Source organism: Rutilus rutilus (assembly GCF_951802725.1).
Source record: "Rutilus rutilus genome assembly, chromosome: 20".
In the NCBI taxonomy this organism is placed as follows: Eukaryota; Metazoa; Chordata; class Actinopteri; order Cypriniformes; family Leuciscidae; genus Rutilus; species Rutilus rutilus.
In genome coordinates this window covers 15,928,605-15,950,983 of record NC_140225.1, presented here as the reverse complement: position 1 = coordinate 15,950,983, position 22,379 = coordinate 15,928,605, and the positions used below count along the sequence as shown (strand labels likewise).

Here is a 22,379-nt window from a genome sequence, read left to right as displayed (position 1 = left end):
ACATGAATATTAAAAATAAAAATAGAAAATCACATTTTTAAACAATCGCAAACATGTTGATAATTTTGATTTAGGTAGGACTTGAATTCAGTATGTGAAATAAAAACCTGCAATTTTAGCTAATTTTGCAACTCATTCCATGAACTTGGACCACTGTAACTAAAAGCAGTTTTGCCAAACTCTGCCAAACTTTAGTTTGTGGAACATCATACAGTATGTATCTACTTGATCTTAGATTGTATTCAGATCTACTAGGTGTTAAGAGTGTAGTTAAATATGAAGGAGTGTGTCCAGCTATTGATGATTGAGCCTTCTTGTGTTAAGTGAGGGCCAACCAAACATTTCATATAATACACAGTGATGGACAGAGTACTTTACATGCATTACCAATGGCTATCACAGTGTTTTATGAGTAGATCACTCCTTTCTTTGGCAGTTTAACACCTAGAATTGATTCAAAACTTTATTCATTTCTATATGAACTGATTAAGCAGTTTAATCATAGCGATATAATACAGGCATTAGAGTCATAATCCCTGGCAGCTCAATTTTCAGTTACTCTCTCAGTCTTGATAAATCATTGATTAAGTTCCAAATGAGATATGATGCTTAAAGGTACCCATAAATGAAAATTATGTCATAATTTACTCACACTCATGTTGTTTCAAACCTATATGAATTTCTTTCTTTCTTCTTAACACAAAAGAAGATATTCTAAAGAATATGGGTACCAAACAGTTGATGGGCCCCATTGACTTCCATATTCCATAGTTCCATTGTGTTTAGCAGAAGAAAGAATTTCATTCAGGTTTTGAACAACTTGAGGGAGAGTAAATGATGACAATTTTCATTTTTGGGTAAACTATCCCTTTAAATCATGCTAACAAAGACTAGGCTATATTAGATATTAATTATGATTCATATTTCAAGTCAGAGATCGTGCAGTACCATGAAACAGTTCATAAAAACTACAGGACCAAGGTTCCTCAGTGGGATGCAGCGATGTACCAGCTTTCACCACCAGAACTATCAAATAATTCAGGCATATTCTCAATATTTTATGTGTGCTAGATCTCCAGCAGCACTAAGCTTATTTCAGTGGTGAGATACAGGGAGAGATAGTACTGGTCACATGCATCACCAAATGGGACGTCTCAAAGCTGAATCACCACATGTTGCTCATTTTGACACTAGGCCATCAAATTACAGGGTGAATTTCTAATGGACACATGGTGATATCACATACTGTTGGAAGAGAAGGATACATGATCGCCGGATGCCCCTGTGACAGCCCTATTTTAACATGCCATGATACTGCATGGATGACAAAATGATCCTTACACAACAGCACACTCCAGATAACTAGGAAGTCCCAGAAGAGGTGGTTGGCCAATAGTACATTACATGCCCAAACAGGTACAGTGTGTGCCAGTCAAACAGTTGTGCATAGAAAAGTTAAAGCAAGCTACTTGAGCTTTTATCCTGTTCGTGAAAGAAAGTGCAGGTCACATGGTTTCAACCTTCACAGAGTTGAATGCTTAGCAGTGCATGAAATCTCCTGCAGTCTACATGTTTCCCAGGAGAACTTAATGTCAGTGCTCATGGTATGGCTTCAGTGTGACTGCTGAAAATTCAGCTTTGCATCACAGGAATATTACTTACAATATTTATATTACAACAATTGAAATAATAAAAATAGAAAACAGTTTTTAAATTGTATATACTACTGTATATACTACGCAGTATACTGTATTATAAATGCAGCCTTGGTCAGCACAAAACCCTTATTTCAAAACCATTTTAACTGTAAAACATTTGACTCTAGTGTATAATAAGCACTAAACTTTCAGATTTATTATTTATATCCAGTTTTATTGTTTTTAATATATAAATAATAATAATAATATACTATATACATTTCCAATTATGAATGTAAGATTTTATAAATGACCTTCAAACTCATGCTTGTTTTTCCATCAGATTGCACTCTGTCCTGATGAGCTACTGGTAAGTGAATGAAATGATAAATCTAATATAAAGCTTTTAGAGTTGAGGTTCAAACTCCCATATAAACTATGCAGGTACTGTTATGTAAGAATTCTCAAAAGGGGGTTGCATAAGCAACTTTAAACGCTAAAATCTGTTAGTCATGGCTGAATGAGCAGCACTGTAGGTGCTACAATACTTGTACTCACAGCACAGACATCAGAGCAGGTTCAAACTTTCTCATCATCCCCAGCTGTGTTGCCTAGAGCAACAAATTCCAGGCTTTTTTTTTTTGCACAAAGGTCAGTTTCAACAATAAAATAACCATTGTGGCCAAAGGGATGAGGATAAAATGTAGTATAATGTCTTATAACAATATGCTTTATAAACAAAGACACATTTGGTTTATATACACTTTTAAAGGAGTAGTTTGCTTTACAAATTAAATTTGTCTCACAATTTACTCACCCTAATGTTGTTATAAACCTTATGTAATTTCTTCTTTGGGACACAAAATGAACAGAATACCTGAACTCTTTTCCGTACAATAAAAGTGGATGGGGACCAGAGGCTGTCAAGCTACAAAAAGGACTGAAAAAGCACAATAAAAGCATCATAACACTATAGTCCATATCATTTTTTTTAAAGTCGAAAGCGAAACGAAGGCTTTATGTAGGCAGACTGAAATTTAAGTAATTATTTGGCCTTGAAAAACTTGTTTGACAGCTGTGGTCAACATTTACTTTCATTTTATGGAAAAGAGCAGCTTGGACACTCTACTAAATCTAATCTAAATCTTAATCTTGTATTACGTTCCACAAAATGTGTTTTTGTAAACGATGACAGAATGTTAATTTTTGGGTGTATTATTCCTAGATTTACAGCAGGCTTTTACCACAAACCAACAGAGGTATAGAACCCCGCTCCACCGACACAAAATTGCATATTTTTCATGGTCACTGTCATTCTGCTCTTCTGAATGTCTACAACATAAATAGCCCCCCTCTCTCTCTCTCTCTCCCTATCTCTCTCGCTCTCTCTCTCTTTCCCCACCCCCTTTTCTCCAACACATTTCAGTGTTCTATTTCAGCACCATCTCTCTCGTTCTCTCGGTGCTGCAGCATTAGCCTCCATCCCCCACAAAAACACACATCTCTCCCTTATTAAATACAGCCATTACTCCCCCATCCAGACGTCTGCAAAGCCCGCCAGACTGGAACGCACGCATCAATATGTAGAAACACATACATCAGAGCCTTACTACCACCATCAAACGGCAAATGTAAATAAACATCATGTCCTATTGTGACATCACGAAAACAATCCCCTCCTCCTTTGTGATTGGCGCTTCTCTGACAAATATTTCTGAATGGTTATTTTTCTTCTCTTTTCACAAGCTGAAAGAATACTCACATGCATTCAACTGAGACTCAGAACCATGTGAGCAAACCAGGTACTAGAACAACAACAACACCAGCGACGACAATGAGGTCATCAAGAACCCCCTTCTCTTCACCTTTGGTTCTTACTCACATGCTCTCGGGACGCTCCTGAGATGGACAGAGGGGCTGTCCGTTCTCAGCGGACTCCACTGCTCCCATCCTCTGCTATATGATCTCCACTGGCACCCGTCTCCTCCTCCTCCCCCCAACCTGCGCCTCCTGTTCCTCCACGTCTCTCGTCCTGAGGGCCCTTGGGCTGGCGTCAGACTCGCGCTTCTTCGCTGCAGTAGAGCCGGAGCAGATGGCATCAGGGGCATACGGGTGACCCACACTCAGCCCTCAGCATCACTTCCTTTCGCTCTCTCTGACTCCTTCTCCGTCCCTGTCTACATTGCATCAGGGGGAGGCTGTATCTCTCGGTGTATCCTTGACAACAATAGAACAGAACTGCTAAGCCTTATGGGTAGAGATGATCTTCGTAAGGATGCGAAGACGAGTGAGCGAGAGAGAACGGAAGGTATAAGCGATGCTCCTGCTCTCTAGCAACTCCGTCTTCTCATTGGATTGTTGTGGCGTTTGGCAAAGTGGCTGCTGGTTTTCTCCATAACCCCTCCCACTCTAACTCACTCTCTCTCTCTCTCTCTCTCTCTCTCTCTCGCTATACCTCCCCAGGGACCGGAGTGCTTTAAAAGATGAGCAGCTTTTCCCTGTCGATCTGAGCTCTCTTGTGGCCGATCAGCACAGCGAACGCAAACAATAGCCGACCCCACGCAAACCCAAAATACACAGGTCTCTTTTTCACACGATGAGACACAGAAAGACACAGAGGCATGTGGTCACTCCTGTCTTTTGTTATGCAACACCTTTCTCCGTTTCTCCGTGTTCCTATTATTTCGTGATTACCTTAAATCACATTACTATCCATCCCCTGTCAAAGAAGATTTCTCTAAAGAAACTTAACTGGATCAGAAACTTAACCCTGAGGGGTCTCTTTAGGGTCTTCCAAACCTGAATGACTTTATTTCTTCTGTGGAACATAAAAGAAGATATTTAAAATAATGTTGGGTCCAAACAACTTTGGAGCCCATTGACTTTCAAAGTATCAGTCACAAAACACTGTGGCATTTCTTAAGACATCTTCTTCTGTTCCACAGAAGAAAGAAAGTAATACATGTTTTGAACAGCATAATTGATGAAAGAAATTTCATTTTTGGCAGAACTATCCCTTTAATACAGATGTATTTGTTTCATTCTTCGTGATTTTTAATCATCTGATGAAAAATAATTACATTATAAATACAATTTCAGCATGATAACATGCATCACACGTTAAAAATGTTACATTACTTCTGTACATAAACATTCAAGGAATTCAACATATTCTTTAATGCCATGAGATGTCTACAAAGTGCATTTCTACTTTGTGAGGGTTAAAGCTTGAAAGCTTGAAAATGTCTGTCAAATGGGTTCTGATGGGGTCAATGAAACGTATTAAAAAATACTTGCCTATCACAAAATCAACAGAGTATGTATCTAATAGCAACATCCAATAAAATCATAAAACATGAATTAACTGCATGTACAAAAGACTTGATTTACTACTGCTCTCTCAAAGGTTTCAGATCTTTCTATTTGCTCAGGTCAAAGTCATGATTTACCGACCCCGCTCTGAGAAAAGGAACGGGTAATGACAGAAAGCAGCCATCAGTCCTGACGTTATCAAACAGATACATTCACAAATTCAATTGATATGTTGTGAAAGGGATTGTTGGTGTGATCTGTAAAATGAAACGAGAACGAAAACGACAATGGGCATGAAAATGAGAGACAACTCTGAGAAAAGAGTTTATCAGCCTGAAGGGGAGTAGCAGCAATTCATACAGGTCGAGCTAATCCATATTGATTTACAGCATGAGACAGCGGCAGTTGTGGGAAATTGGGACATTGGTGGGGGGATCTGAAACATGAGGATTACAAATCTATTGTTCACTCATGAGAAAGCAGAACAAAGAGATTTTCGCACAGATCTGCCCATTCACTTACAGAGCCTGAGGACTGGACACGGAGGAGGGAAGGGTTTCATGCCCCAAAGTTAACCGAAGCTTTGTTGTGCTCCTGTGTTTGTATACGACATGATTATGAACCTGAAGAATTATTAGCAAAATTAAGATGAACCTGAAACTCTGAGCTTGGGGCCTTTTTTCTAAAGAGAAAGAAGAAAAAGGTGGGCAGTGACTCCAAGAAAAAAAGGAAGAAATAAATCAACTGTACAAAAAATAAAACAAATATTATAAAATAAGAGATTAAAGAGTGAATAAAGCATTTATTTTTCTAAAGAAAGACTGTCCAACAGTGTGTCAAACAACAAATTATAGTAACAAATACAATTCAAAAGTCATTAAGATCTATTTATTTTAATGTATTTCTGCATTATTTGATGTGAAAAACTTGATTAAAAAAAATAGTATATTAAAAATAAACACAAATATTAGGTACAGGTAACAAGGTAAATGGTGACCATATGCCTGTAACCCACATAAAAAACTGGAATACTCGCCACACTCGCATTCTCTTTAAATCCACTGCATGACTAACCACTACCAAAACGTATGAAATTATCACAGAAAGCAGAAACCTCCACCAGCGAACAAACTGGTGCAAATGGCTTGAAGGTGTTCAACAGCATCTGCAGCATTTGTTTTCATCTCAGCAGAAACCAGGGGCTACTTTTCTCTCACTCTGATTTTCAAGAGCAAGAGTGATGTTTTTTTTTTGTTTTTTTACAGCAACAGCAGAGGGTTTTTTAAAGACTTGTCAGCTAGAAGACAGAATGGCATTAAATTACTCATTATTTTACAATGAAAGACATTTACAGCAATGCTGTCATACAGAGAGAGTCTGTAGCGTGTACTGACAAGTTCATCCTATGCTCAGTCACAGGAAATTGCAAATTAAATTTTTAAGTGGTGCAGCCACTGAGAGATATTGCAAAGGCAGGTTTTTTTTTTTAAGATTCATAACATGGGCTTTTAGTGTCTAGATTGAACTTATTTATAGCATGAAGTATAGTACAGGAGTAAAGAGAGCAAATTCAGTGAATCATTTTTGGTCTGGGAAAAATATTCATATTTGCTATGACTCTCAAACCCTTAAATCTGCCACCAGTGTGATATATTGAATATATTAAGCTTGATATATTGAACTATATTGAGCGTGATATATTGAGCTACATTTTGCCATGACAAATGTGTAAATGTTTACCTTACAAACCAGAACTACTGTGTGTTTAAATACAGGAAACTCATCACTAAATCATAGCCTAGATACTACAAATGACATTCCAAAGAGATAGAAAGAGAAAAGGCTAAAAAGATAAAGGAGGAATGCCCTTGGTAGCAGTTTAATTCCCCTAATGGAAGTTTTATGTTGAGATGCATCAAGCTGGCGCCTCAGGACATCAGGCCGGATTGGTGGGGGACTTCTGAAAGAAATCTCATTATGCAAATGCTGCTTTTAGTTTTTACACATATGATTTTAAGATCTGGTTCTCAGTGCGGAGAAGTGTGAAAACCAGGTTCTTTGTGCATATTTACACTCTCTTTATATAATATAGATCTGTTTTATTTTAACCGTTTGATTTAACAGGGGTCAAGTGTGAATTAGACAGCTCATTTGATCGAACTGTACACTGTAAAAAATGTTATATACAAATATTGATACAATAGCTTGCCACTCGAAGGTCCACCTCTGTGCCTTATATATCGCTAAAGGGTGCATGTTAGTAGTAATGTGTATTCTGTTTCCTTTATGGGTAGATAGGTACACAAAGGTGTACATTTGCCATAGTTACAGTGTAGAACAGTTTATATCAAAACTGCAAGCTATATGCCTGTTCTGATGTGTGTTTTTCAAACTGTGCTGCAGTGGGCAGCAGAGCTCAGGTCCAGTTCAGAAAGAAACAAATGCACATACATGATCGCCCTCTGCTGTCTGATAAAAGAAATGCAAGCTGAGCTCATCGCCTGTCAACGTGGCTGAGTCATCCTGCTCTTTATCCAAACACTGCATAGTTTCTGATAGATGTATAAACAACAATGTACACAAATGGAAATGAGTCACCTACAATAGTAGCAAAGCACTTAATTGCAACAACTGTATCTTAAAGCCACAGATTTTTATGCATATGTTAGAATGAAATTATGGCATATTTGGACACTTAAGCCAAGCTGTACATTTTATGAATGTCATTGCATTAGATAACAAAATAAAAATATGGCAAATAAGCAAAACATTTCAGTTTTAAATAATTGTTTTAGGTACTAAAATAATAGATATTCTCTTCAAAATTAAAGACCGGAGAGGTGATTTATCCAGAAACATTTTTTGTTATGCTGGTTGAAAGTCTCTTCACATCCTGATTGCAATCACTAAATTAAGTGGTCAAAATGTATTTATATGTGTATATATATCGTCTGTGGAAGGCGTAAGACCATAAAATGTATGTCCAGTCAATGAATTCGGTCCAAATGCAACGATACAATGTCCTACCTGCATGTCAACATATCTATTTCCATACCTCCGCACACCCTGCTCAAGCAGACATCACACGTCATCAGTGCGTTACATGCTATTCAGAGTCAGACATACTGAGCACCGCAACCAAAACAGTCACCTTTTACAGTTCCTCCTGAACAAAAACAACAAGCTTATGCTGCGTTCACGACACAATTTGGAAGAGATGGAAACCCAATACTATCAACGGCGAAATGAATCTGCAGCAGTCAGGTGGTACAAGTCACTGCTCTAAGTTGTTTTTTGTTCATTATTACTGTAATGTTATGTGCGTGAGACATGAGGTAGTTTAACACAGTCTCTTGTGATGCTTTTGTTTGCTCCCTGCTATACGCGTTCATGTGTTTTGGAGGAGGCGTGGCTTTGGAGACGCTCCGAAGTGACGATGGGATCTTATGATTTTAAAGCTAGTTCTTCGAAAATTGTCTACTAGTATTTGAACACTTTCTGGCTTTCAAATGTTAGTGGAACTTATCCATGTATCATATGTGCTGAACTACACCTGTATTTACTTTGCTAAGACATCTGTGTAAACTTGAGGGGAAGTGACTTCATCCACTAAAAATCACCTTGAGGGCAGTTGGTTAACAGTAAATATGTCTACAAGTGAATTTAGTCCTAAGGTCTAGAACCATTTGCTTGTAGAAGCCACTTGGTTTTACATTTTGTTTACTAATGTAATAACTTCAATACAATTTAGTTGTGACTAAGGTGTCCAAATCGTTTTTGAAACCACTGTATTCTGCATTGACAGTGCAGTGAAGATGCATACAAAGCCTGGTGCCAATAGTCTTTATGGTAAATTCCTTTCTAGGTGCTACATAAAATGAATACAGACACAGCGGAAACGCAGTGCGAGGTACTACTCAGTGTACAGTACTGTACATACTGTACATCCCGTGTGTGGCACAAATCCCTCAGGATCATCACTGCTATTATTATCAGCACAATCAACAAAGTCCTCTAGACGTAAAGTGATGTTACTGATCTTAAAAGTCAGATGAATCTAAATCAATGTTCATAACTTCTCACCACACGTGAATAGTCATGCCCAAACAGGAAGGGAATACTGTAACTGGTAAAAACATTTGTCCTCATTGTCTCAAACCATGAAGGTACTTTACAATAAACACGAAGCAAAAATAATAGAAACTGAATTTGAGTGAAACATCATCTCTGAAATTGTGGCATTCTAACAATCTTTTTAAAGAAGAAAAGTATACAGTTAAACAGCACACTGGGTAAATGATTATATCCTACCTTGCTGAGGGTTCAGAGTGCTGGAGCTGTTGGATTTGAGGAGGCAGTGGGGGAGTCTCAGGTAGATCAGAAGTAGCTGGAGGAAGGGACTGAGGCTCAGGGGCAGCCCTGTCCGGAGGGGTAGGGGGTGGTGTGGGGAACTCGACTGTGTCCTGCAGCAGGTGGGCAGGGAGGGCAGGAGCAAGGCTGTGCTGTGGTGGGGGTGATGAGGGAGAGGCGACAGGCTCACTCCTCTCAGTAGCTTTTATCAGAGGGGGCCTGAACAACACACACGCACACAGGGCAGGGTAAGGAGAGAAGCAGTGTCACCTATAAAATGGTTCATGTAAAAACCATTATTATAGTATAATAGCAGCAATAATAATCTGATCTCACATCACACACACATACATACACATATATATACACACACATATATATATACATATATAAAATATAATAATAATTATATATATATATATATATATATATATATATATATATATATATAATTATTATTATTATATATTGTTATTAATGTGTCATAATTTTTAAACAATGACTCCCAAAATGTAACAAAATTCAAACAACAAAAAATAAATAATAAAATAAAATCTACAAAAAGTTTGGGGTCAGGTTTTTTTTTTTTTTTTTTTTTTAGAAATTAGTACTTTTATTAAATAAGGATGCATTAATTTAATCCAAAAGTAATAGTAAAGACATTTTTAATGATACAACATTTTTCTATTTCAAATCTGTTTATTTGAATATCTTTATCTTGATGAACTTTCTATTCATCAAATAATCCTGGAAAAAATATATCAAGGTTTCATTCAGTGTGACACTAAAGACTGGAGTAATGGCAACTGAAAATTCAGCTGTGTCATCATTGGGGATAAGTTAAATTTTAAAACATAATAAAATAGAAAACAGTTATTTTAAGATGGAATAATATTTGACAATATTACTATTTTTACTGTATTTCTAAGTTAAAAAAATGCAGCCTTGGTGACCATAAGATGTTTAAAAAACATTTTTTAAATCTTACCGACCCCAAGACCACTGATTGATTGTATATATTTACATTGTATAATTGTTCATACAATAATAAATCACATAACGTTATATCACTTCTACTAAATCACCCTACTACACTCTTGGCAGGGAAAAATGGCAATAGCTGAGCAATATCACAAACAAAACCTAATCCAACAGGCAGAGCAGCAGACAGCCCTTCAGCTGCTCCTATCAAGGGGTGTGCCTCATGTCACATCCTAAAAATACAACTCACTCCACCACACTGCTTAAACAACTGCACATAGCATTGCGCTATCCTTTCAGTAACAGCTGTAGACAGTTAGCAGAATTGCCCTCTAATCAGGCCTACTCTTATGATCCTCTCCTTATTTTGCTTTAGCCGAATAGTGGGAGATTGCATGCTAGACATAACCACAAAACACAACTTTAATGTACACAACAAGTTTTATAATGCACCATAGTTAATAGAAAGAGCCCAAACACACAATCTGATCTCCCAGGAGCAGCTGTGTCCATAGGAATAAGTCCAAACAGGGTTTTTAATAGCAAACAGACTGCAGAAAATAAAGGCAGCAGGAGGGAGCTGCTGTTTTACTAGCCATAAAAAATAACAAGGTCACTACTGTTAGTGTAGCCACCATACAGCCTTTTCACAGACACACTCCATCAAACTTACTGACAGCAATATTTAAAGCATAATTAGACAAGAATTATTAGGGCCTATTGTCTTGTTTTGTAATGAACAATTAATTGTTAAACATTTTGACTAAGCGCCTCTTTTAAAAGCTTCCCTAAAATAATTATTTCATTAACTAAAAATAATTGCTATGGATAACACTTGTTGCCATGGTAACTGTTGCTTAGCTCTAGTCACGCATCATAAAGTTTCCAAGCCAACCCCCACCTCTCTCTCTCTCTCTCTCTCTCTCTCTCTCGGGAGCTTTTGCATCCACACAGAAACATTCATTCACTTTAGATGTAAAATTACAAGTGGATTCAAAATAGATTGAATTGAACCATCAAATGTGGAATAAGGAACAATCCATCCAAATTACATGGAACAATTTGGAAATGACATTATTCAGCTGCCCTATATAAAATGTGTGAAAGTTGGAAACACAGAATACTGTTGTATGCGACCTATAATGGAAACTGTGTGGTAGGCACTATAAAAATTAGCATGAGCTCTCAAATAAACTTAACCTTACATTTTAATTCAAAACAAATGCAGTTAGCTGGATATTATAGTAATTTTATAACATTGCTGTGTTTCCATTCAGCTGTTGAGGATCTAGTAGCCTATAAGAAAGATTTGCAGCTTCCTAAATAATACAGAAAATAAGCTCTCTGGTTTCCTCTGAAGGGAAATTTAAGAGCTTTAACAAAATGGTAGCTGCTCAAACTTTTATTAAAATTGGCACAGTTACCTTAACAAGATAATATTAGCTCATAGATGTGGAAAGTTGGTAGTTAGCCTAAAACATCTGACTATAAACTTCAGGCAATAGTTGTGCACTGTAATTCCTTTATTTACTGTACAAACCCTCAAAAGCCACGTATAGTTCAAAACACCATCTCTGATTATTCCAAAATTCAATAGAGTAAATTCACATGCCACAAACTATGTATTAGCATTTTATCGATTCAAGTCTAAAAACAGGTCTAGCAGTGACACAAGGTTTTTACAAATGTTTATCTTACATTACCAAGAGCAAAGGTCTTTTGACTGCAACCATAAAGTCCTGTGTAATCTACTTCATTCCTTACAATAACGGAATTTAACCTTCTGTCAACACTAAGCAAATCATTATCATCAGTTGTCTGATGCAAGCCAGTAAATTTGAAAGACATAAAGAGAGACTTCACAACACACTTCCTTATTTCCTCCCTGTCTTCCTACTGACCCTCCCCCCATCTATTCTAGTGAGATCATCACAAACCATCTGTAATTAGCATCTCTCCAAATACCCATAAGCCTGTATTCTTCAGCAACTTTCACTATTAGTCAAATCAAAAGAGAAAAACATCATTTTAAACAGCAAAGGACCGTATAGAACTCACCCGAGATCAGCACCCAAAGTAAAGTGTGCGACTATTCTTTTAGGCAAGCCACTCAAAATTCCTCAGGCAGCCACTTTACACTCCCTCTCTCTTTTATTTCTCCCTATCTCTCTCCCTTTCTCTCAGTCTCTTGTGAGTATCTATCTATCTATCTATTCGCACTGAGTAGGCTAATATTCTCAACTGGAGCTGCCCTGAACGATGGCTTTTGTTCCAGACTGACAGACCTCTTGGTATGACCTCATGTGAGGGCGTTGGTGCAAATAGCAAACACATATGCATGCTTTAGCAAGACATGTGCATGCACACACATACTGACAAATACAGGCAAAATTCCTTTAGTCCACATCTGTGTCAAGCAACAAAGTGTGGGGCGCTCATGGATACTGGGTCAAATGTACACAGTCAAAGTTTGTCTCTCTTCTTTCTCCTCATTTTTATTCTTTATCATTTTGTCCACCACTCTCTCTTTCCTTTTATCTTTCTGTCTCTCGGGCTCCCACGTGTCTTTCTAAATGAGGCTAAAATCTTTGACTGACAAGCACCAAGTGCTCCACTTTCATCTGTTGTGGCTGCTGCAACAGAGCAGATATAGAATGAAGAGAGGGAGTGCGGAGTACTTTCAAAATGAGAGAGAACAAGAAAAGTCACCTAAAGGAAGCCAAGTGTGATGTGTTAAACCTGTTCTTTAAAGACAATTCAACAAATAGATCTTTGAACACCCACATAGCAATATGGTTAATTTAAGCAAGGAAATAGACAGAATCCATCACAAATATCCAATTTAGACCATCCAGACAAACATCAAACACAGACTTTTATTTAAAAAAAAAAAAAAAAAAATCACCAGTGATGCCCCCAACTGCACTGCATGAGCCTTCTATCAATAATGTTATTCCCTGGACCTAAACGGCATTATTTTTACATCCTGTGTCCAAAAATAGTCATTCACATTCCTGTGTGGTTTGTAGCAGTAGATTCAATAACAAACCAATGCAAGTGCATAAGCGGTATTTATAACGTCTCACCTGCAGTCTTCTTGTTCTTCTGGCTGCTCAGTAACAGGGAGAAAACTCTCCTCAGGCGCAGTGGGAAAACTCTCCTCAGTAGCAAAGGGCAAACTCTCATCAAGAGCAGGGGGGAAACTCTCATCAGGAGCAGGGGGGAAACTCTCATCAGGAGCAGGGGGGAAATATTCCTCAGTTGGGGTTCGGAATTCTAGTTCAGCCTGAGGCGAACCGAGGGTCTCAAATGGTCTGGAAAGAAAAATAAACAGAAAAAGCAGATGAATAAATCATTACTGTTTGTCTCAATGCAAACGTCTTATAGCCTGTATGCATGCAAGTGTATGTGTTGCGCTCAAATATGAGAAGCCCAGTGTGTGTTTGTGCGTGGGTATGAAAGGATTCTTTCTTGTCCTAAAGGGCACGAGTTGATGTCACTGTTGAGGTCACTCTCAGGAGATAATGGGCTTTTCACACAAAACATCACACAATCATAAAACACTTGTTTACATCTATGATGAAATTCTATTCCAGGTTCTGTGATACACTGTTCTTAATAAATCATTTAATATGTATCTGTGTGTGTCAATTAAAACCACTACATTTATTTAGAAATTTCTATGAGTGCAACAAAGTCACTTTCCCTCACTGTCTCTCATTTAAAAAAACAACCACATCGATTTGAAAAGTACCTGTTTTCTGTAGCTCCACAGGTAGTCTCATCTCTGTGCTCTGGAATGATCTGAGACATGGAGGCTGCTTCCTTCAGAGCTCTGAGCCAATCAGAACTTTCAGAAGAGTTGACTGACCTCTCAGGTACAAAGACTACACTTAGGTCTTGTCTATCTGAACTGTCTTTAATCGGTGATACCTGAACGGTTCCTGGGTCTGAACCCAGCAACACATCTGCCGATTCTGACACCTTGCTGACTTCCTCTTCACTGACTTCACTGTAATCTTTCAGTATTGCTTTTTCAGTAAGAAGCGATTCTATGTCTCCACAATAGCTATCTGGTACGTCAGGATTTAGCTTGCTGCTACTTTTAGATGTATCTGTGACAGTTTCACATAAAGTTTGAATAAAAGACTTGGTGGGCTGCTGACTAGACTGTTGATTGACGGTGAGAGGGGGCTGGAGGGAATCCTGGGGGTCAGTCACCAAGTAGACAGCGGTCTCAGGGTATGACAATGACACAACCTTTTTCATTTCAATCAGTGTCCCATCAGTGACTTCCTCTATTGGCTGGTTTACATTACCGACTATTGCTTCATCAGGGGAAGATAAAGAGTGCTCCTCTAGCTTGCTTTGGTTTTCTTTAGATATGCTTTCTTTCACTACAGACTCTGAAGACTTAGGTTCAGCCCTTTTGGACATCTCTATGCATTCTTTTTCAACTGTCTTATTCTCTTCTTCATCCTCTATCTGTTTACTTATCTTTTCTTGAATTCCTTCTGGCTGTTGTCTGTCATTTGAAACGGTGTCTTCTGCTTTCATAGTACTGATTGTGTTTTCAGAGCCTGAACAAGTTCTTACAAGTTGTGACTGCTGTTCAGAACACTGTGTATCCTGCTCCTCTGTGTTTTGGGTACGGACTGGGAATTGCTCTGACAAATGCTTATTAAGCTGCTCCATCCTCCAGACGGCTGTCTCAGATTGCTGAGAGGAATTGGGAGTATTGGACTCCACTGAATCTTTAGAAGCATGATCCACACTTATCTCTTTTTCCTCTTTAATACTTTCCTGGAGCACAGAAGCAGATAAAGTGGATGTGGTGTAGAGTTGCCCATCAGAGGGCTGAAAAACGAACTCTTTCGCTTGCTGAAGTTGGGAAGTTCCTGCAGGAGACATCTGTGCAATATCACTCATTGAATCACGCTGGATCTCAGTGTTTCCAATGTCTCCAGGGGTAACAGAACCGAAATATTTATCATTTGTTTTTAGTCCTGCTACATGGTGTGAGAGGCTGGGAAGCACAGAGAATTCACTTTCAAGTTCTGAGCCTTTCTTGGTGTCAAGGATTTCATCCAACACATTTCCATGCTCGTCCACACTAGTCTGTGATTTGGTACATTCAGCATGTTTACTCACACTTTCCTGTGATGCTGAGATTGAAGGCTCTTTTGCCTCTGTAGCCTCTATAACCTTTTTGACTACTGAAGTTTCAGAAGCTGACAATGCTGTGACAGACGAGTTGAGAGCGGGCTGTGTTTGAATTTCACTTGAAATACTTTCGACACAAACAGGAAAATTCCCACCACTAAGATCTATTTTTTGCATACTCTGCTCTTCATTCTGTGGACATACATTGTACACACCAACATCTTTGTCATTGCCCCCCACCCGTATGGCACTCTCTGATGTGCTGTTTAGGGAACCTTGAGCCTCTGCACTATAATACACCATCACTTTCTCTTGCGTTTCACTTGCCTCAGCATCTGCATGATTATTGGTCTCAGCATTTTCTAAACCATTGCTTTTACCCACACTTAACACTGTTTCTGGAGCACTTATAAACTTATGTTGCTGCTGAAGCTCTTGGGATTGTGAAAATACCAAATCTGACTGGCTCAAGGCCCACGGATCTTGCGTGTGGTCTCTCTCAGGAAAAGCATTCACCACTGCAGACAGGGTCTGATCAATGATTGGAGGAGATTTTTCAGTTGGTGCCCCTCTACAGCCCAGAGCCTCTTCTATAATCCCTTTAGAGGTTAAATCAGGATCAGGCACAAAACTAGACTGCAATTTTCCTCTTGGAATGGTTTCATTTAATAGTTTTTCTTCTCCTGATAACTTGAAGTGATTTATTAATGTCTGGTTCTCTCCTTGTGTTTGATCAAAATCTTCTTTTGCAGCAGTCTTATCCTGTTCTTCAGAAGTATGTGTCCTTTCTTTGCTGTCCTTTTCTGTGACAGATTTTACATTGTGTCTCTCATTTTCTTTCACACACTCCTTGTTTTGCTCTCCTCCCATCACCTGCCTGAACCCTTCGGATACATCTTTATTAATTCTTACATTGTCTACAGACACATGTTGAACAGGTTCTTCAGTCAGAAGTGTATCGCCCTGTAAGTGCATCAGGAGCGAATCACATTTGATATCATCATTAGGACTCTGTGTTGTCAAAGCAGGTTGAGAATCAGTACAAGATGCTTCAGAGTTAGTTTCCACTCTGCTGTCCTTCTGCTCCCTAAAAGCCATTTCTTCTTGTTCCTTTTTTTCATCCTGCTGCACATTTTTCTGTTCATTTCCTTCTTCCTGAGAGGCACTAGTTTCATTTTTTGAACTGGATTCTTCTTCAGTTTCCTTCACATTCTCCTTGTTGTGATCTTCTCCTTTCACCTGCTTGAATCTTTCAGATTTGTCTTCATCCTGCTTCACATTTTTCTGTTCATTTCCTTCTTCCTGAGAGGCACTAGTTTCATTTTTTGCACTGGATTTTTCTTCAGTTTCCTTCACACTCTCCTTGTTGTGATCTTCTCCTTTCACCTGCTTGGACTTTTCAGATTTGTCTTTATTATTTAACTCATTGTCTGTTGTAACATTTGTAGGTACACTGCATAAATCATTTTCATGTTTAGAATTTACATGTCCTTCTCTCTTCCCTTTTTGACCAATATCAAATTCTACAGTGCCCTTAGATGCTTCATTCTCTTTCATCTTTGCATTTACAACAAGATCTGGGTTTTTTGAAACTAGCGGTGAACAAACTGCCTGTTCTGGTCTGTCAGTAGTGAGCAGAAGGGACCCAGATGATGCTGCAATTTCCTGTACGGAGACACCAGCAGTGTAGGGCGGATCATCTGCATTTTGTTTTCTTAACATGTCTTCATTTACATCTGACTGTTGATTCGTTTGGTCTGCAATATTATTTACAATCTCTGTATCAGACTTAAACACAGGGTTCACACTGCAATGCTCCCCGGTTCCTGCTACAGCAATATCACAGTCATTAATGGACTCAGAGTGACTCAGCATTGGGCCTGGAGCCTTTAGTACAATGACAGACACATCTCTGGCATCACTGTTAGTGCTTTGTTTGGTGGTAGAGGAAAGATCACTTTGTGCTGGTACTATAGTTTCCTCTGCAGGAAGAGAGGGGACTGTTGTGTCTCCAGCATCCACTGCATCACTTTTCATTATTTCACCACTAAACTGTGATTCTGTCTGATAGGTCAGCATGTCTGCACACTTAACAGCTTTTGACAGGAGTGGCACCTCTGAGGTTGTAGTAGGATGCTCTGTGTTGAATTTGTTTTCTGGTTGAGTGCAAGGACACATGCTGTCTGTGTCTGGAGCTGCTGCTGGAGACATGGAGCTGTTTTTTACCTGTGACTCCTCTTCATGTGTGTATTTTTCTATGCATAACTCATGCTCTTGACTGTCATTCACAAAATTCTTTGAATTACCTGGACATATTACTTCTATATCATCTGCTTCAGGTAACCCACATCCCTTTGTTTTGTCAGTCTCTTCATTCAGCTTTTCCTTGCTGCCAAATAGCATTTCTATATGTCTCGGTTCAACTCCTTCAGACACAGAAATATCAGCCCGCTCACCATCCACAGCAGGACTGCTGTTACGACTCTCTTGAGAAACGTCCTGTAGTAAAACACTATTCTTCTCAGTGGATGCTGACTCATCTGTATCATTTGGACTGATCTGAGTAACATTCAAAGACTCTTTATATTCTTGGTTCTGTTTAATTGCTTCAGTTTCTTCCAGAATTTCATTATCCACATCCTTTGTTTCAGTAACACTGGTGGTCTCATCTGCATTGTTAACATCAGTTTCATCTGTCACTTTTCTACTTTCTTCACAACCACCCATATTTACATTAACATTTTCTTCAAGTTTTATAGTAGTCTCACCCTGCTCTTGAGATGTGCTGGTCGTTTCTCTGCAGTCCTTTGACCCTTTATATGTCGTTTCCACTTCCACTTTTTGCTTCCAATTTCTTTCCTCTTTACCTCCTTCCTCAAAAGCAGTAGGTTCTTTTAATGCACTGGATTTTTCCTTTTCTATTTCTGGTTTGTTGATGGTGAGAAAACCTTTAAAGTTAAAGCTAGTTTCTTTTACCGGGTGTCGTAGACTTTCAAACACCATCAGTGGAGGCAGAGAGGCACATTCAGCCATTTGGCCTTTCAGCGCTGCATCCTTTTGGTCGTCAAAAGAGCTCTGCATACCTTTGGGAGACATACGCCCTTCCACCTTGGTACAACTTCCAGCGATATCCCTCATGTTCACTTGTAGCTTAGTTGATTGAGATGTGTCTTCACTTGTAGGAGTTGTTTCTTGTTTTTGTTGCTGTGTTTCTGTCTTGATGGATGTGTCACAGCTTGTGGTTCTAGTTTGTGAAGAGCTCTGTACCTGTTGATTGTTGACTTGCGCAGCGAGGCATTCGTTTTCCAAAGAAAATGCTGGCGGAAATGATCTATCACTGCTAAGCAATTCTGCTCCTGATGCACTTGGGCTTGGATTTAGATTAGCCTCTTCCTCTCTCTGCGTTTCTGTCTCTGTAGAATTTATGTGTGAAAGAGGAGGGGGTGGGCTGATGGAGACGCAGTCGTTTATTCTGTTGATGGTCAGAGGAAACGGGGCTGTGCCTGCTGTGACCGGAAGGATGAGGTCACTCTCGTCTTGTGTCGCCGCTAGTGATGCTGTGATGTCGTGGGATGGACACGTCTCGGTTGCTGTCTCTGTCTGTGACACCCTGCCGGCATGTGCTGCGTTCTGTGCTCCTCCTTCGCTTGTCTCTTTCCCCTCCTCTTCACTCTCTCCTTTTTTCTTCTTTGATCGGGAACTCCCCACCTTCCAGTCACATGTTCCAAGGACGCCTGGAGAGGAATATGTGACCAGAGCTTTGTCCTCTGTGTCGACCGTGCCTGTATCCTTGTTTCCAGCTGGGGAGAGTGCGATCGGCAGACCCCCTCCCTTCCCCTCGCTCTCTGTCGAGTTGTGTGGCATTTTGTTGCCACAGCTCTCCTCAGTCGCCTCCTCTTTCGGAACAGGTGAGCACTTAATCTTTGGAAAGATTACTGAGGTGCATTGCCGTCCCTGTTCAGCCGTAATTTCAGTTAATGTTCCCTGTGAGCTTGGAGACTCATCTGCTTCCAGCACTGTCGATTCTCTCTCTGCTGCTTGTACTATTATTGCGACACTTTGGAACGCATCATCTCTCTTCTTCTCTCCCTCACTTTCTATCATTTCTGGCATCGTGGGTGTTTGTAGCAATGTGGAGGCAGCGGACTCTGCTGAAGCCTGTTCAAGAGCACTCTCTTCTTCTTCTTCTGCACCGGTTCGGATCAGAGAGTGTGAATTCCCCCACAGTGCTGCATTTGCGTCAGCTCCACTGCCTAAAGAAGGTCCATTCTCCGGCTCCAGTGGACATGTCTCTAAGTCATATCTCCCTTCAGGCTCATATTCAGGGGCTGTTTTAGCTTGGCCGAAATCAATCACAACAGCAGATGCATCAGACACATTTTTCTCATGTTTTACTTCCCCTGTCGTACAGTGGTTGTGGTGTATGGTTTCACCTTCTGATATTGATTTGTAGAGTCCATCTGTCTGATCCTGGTCATCATGTTGCTCAGGCCCCTGTGGAGAGTGCAGTATCAGGGCAGGTGGAGCATCACCCAGTGAAAAATTAGCTTGGTGAGCCTTGGGTTCTGGAGGTGGGGAGCAGATCAATTGTTTACCCTCAGGACTCAGCTGTTCTGAGAGACCTAATTCCGGTCTTTGATGCTCAAGGCTTGATCCTACTTTTGTGTTTGTTTCTATCTCTCCACTTATCTGCTGCTGTGTCCCTGACTCCACCTGTTTTTGTGTGTTTGGTTGTACGCCTATTTTAGCTTCTAAGTGTAATGTATGACCAGCATGTTTATCCATATGTGGGGATTGGCATGCCAGTAAATCACCAATTAACTGACTATGCATCTCTATTTTCATCTGTGTAGCTTTTGCAGAACTGATGACTTCTTCGATCACAGGATTTAACTCTTGAAGTACTCCGGTTTCTCTCTGGGTTGTGTGTGCTATAAAATTTATTTTCTTTTCATCTTGTGTGCTCTCACCCTCCAGGGTGTATTTCGATGAGCAGATGTCTTGTATTGATTGATCCTGGGTAAGTGTTTCCTTTGCTGTATCCATCTCTGATGTTGTTTGTGTACCTGTCCATATGCTATGTGTTGTTTGTTGGCCAGCTACGTTCTCAGCTGTGTCTATTTTTGTCTCTATCTCTGAATTTCTTTGCTGTTCTGCCTCTGACAGCTGGCTAGCTTCCTCACTGTGGTTTTCTGTTATATCCTTGATGTTTTTGACATCCTTAGCTCCAGCTGTACAAGTATTAGTTAGCTTTTTTCCTAGAACATAATCTCTGAAGCTGAACACCCCCTCTTCACCTGCTGAGGAGTCATTTTTGTGTGCTCCATTTTCATGGCAATCTCCGTGAAATTTGATATTTTTCTCATCATTTTCAGGCAGGGCTAAAGAGAAACACCTGTCCAGATCACCTGCAGTCCATGTGTCTGCATGGGAGGTTATGCCAAGAGCAGACATTTCGTCCTCACATTCCTTTAAAGCTTCCTGGAATTCATAATCCACCTGGGCAGCCAAAGCATTGAGGGATGGAGCATCTTGCTGAGGTGTGCTAGACAAGTGGTTCTGGGTCAGCAATGCGGTCTCAGTAGAAACTTGGTCACCATCACAGCTAACAGCGTTCACCAAAAAAGAGACATTAGAATAAAACTGCTCTGGGATACATTCAGTTGTTTATTCCACACCAAGCCGAAGCACTCCACTTCACCTCATGCCAGAGACAGGATGAGAGTTCATGCATGGGCACAACTTAGTGCTTTAAAAGCAAAAGAAACTAAAGACACACACACTGCAAAACATGTTTGTTGTCTTAAAACTAGGAACATTTTTCTTGAGAAGCAAAAGTGCATAATATCATAAGAATATGATTTGAATTAAGCTTATATTTCTTATCTCACTAGCTTTTTTTAAACAAAATATAGTGAATTCATTTTTGGAAAAAGTATTGTATCATGCAGTTTTGCTCCTCAAGTAAATATATCTTATTTTAAGGATGTTTAGATAATTTTATTGGAAAACAACACTTATAAAAATTTATTATAAAAATGATTGCTTAATAAAAGGCTTTTTACCAGTGCACACATCAAAAAGGTTTGACTAGTATACACTGTCATGATTTTTTCATTGGGTAAACCACTTCAATTCCTCATTTCAACTTTATAAATCACTTGCAATCATGTGTAATTTTTATTGAGATTATAATCAAGAATACTGAATACTGAAATATTGTAATTTTGAAAAACTGAAATAAGAGTGTTTGCCAAGTAAAAGCCTTCACAGAATTCATAGTCTCAAGTCTTTTAGACTTGGCAGAAAAATCCTGTTTTAGATGAAGGTTAATGCATCAGTGCTTTTAGTGTAGTGTAATTAGTGTGAGTGGCTACCTATATGTATGATAGAAGAGCACCAGCCAAAAAAAATAAAAAATAAACCGCAAACAACCTTATTACAGCAGACATTATACAACCTGGTGAATCACTGTGACTATATCACGTTTCCAGAGCTGAAACACAGTCAGTGACTAACATCCAAATAAAGTATGACAACCATGCTTCCTCCACACTGCCTGTCTCACCTAGTGTTCTTCTCTCTCTGTGCCTCCAGCGGCATTAACAGAACAGAGACACCATAGCTAACACATTTATGCCTGTCATTTTACACTAAAAATCTATCAATCACCTTCACCTCAAATGGAAACAAATGAGGGAGCAGATCCTCATGTGTTTTTCTATTGGACCACAGAGTGGTCATGTGATCAGCCAGCTTGGCTTGCTGATGACAACAGGCTCAACCACACAGCCTTTTTCTTTTTTCAGTAAATGATTATGACTGGAAGCTGACACTCCCATTCAGACGAAGCCAGCAAAAAAAAAAAGTTTCTAACTCTTCTCTAACATAACTGGAAAGTCAGACAGCTGTACTGCAGTTTAAGTTACGGCATTT

At 39.4% G+C, this 22,379-nt stretch overlaps 1 protein-coding gene across 1 annotated transcript in view; it reads right to left on the bottom strand.

Moving 5' to 3' along the window:
- tacc2 (transforming, acidic coiled-coil containing protein 2) overlaps positions 1-22,379 on the bottom strand; it is a 62,782-nt gene that overhangs the window by 27,801 nt on the left and 12,602 nt on the right. The window contains exons 6-8 of the mRNA XM_084391969.1: positions 14,035-21,048; positions 13,367-13,594; positions 9,261-9,518 (exon numbers count right to left, since the gene is read on the bottom strand). Coding sequence (XP_084248095.1) covers positions 9,261-9,518; positions 13,367-13,594; positions 14,035-21,048 — 7,500 coding nt within the window. The remainder of the gene's footprint in view (positions 1-9,260; positions 9,519-13,366; positions 13,595-14,034; positions 21,049-22,379) is intronic.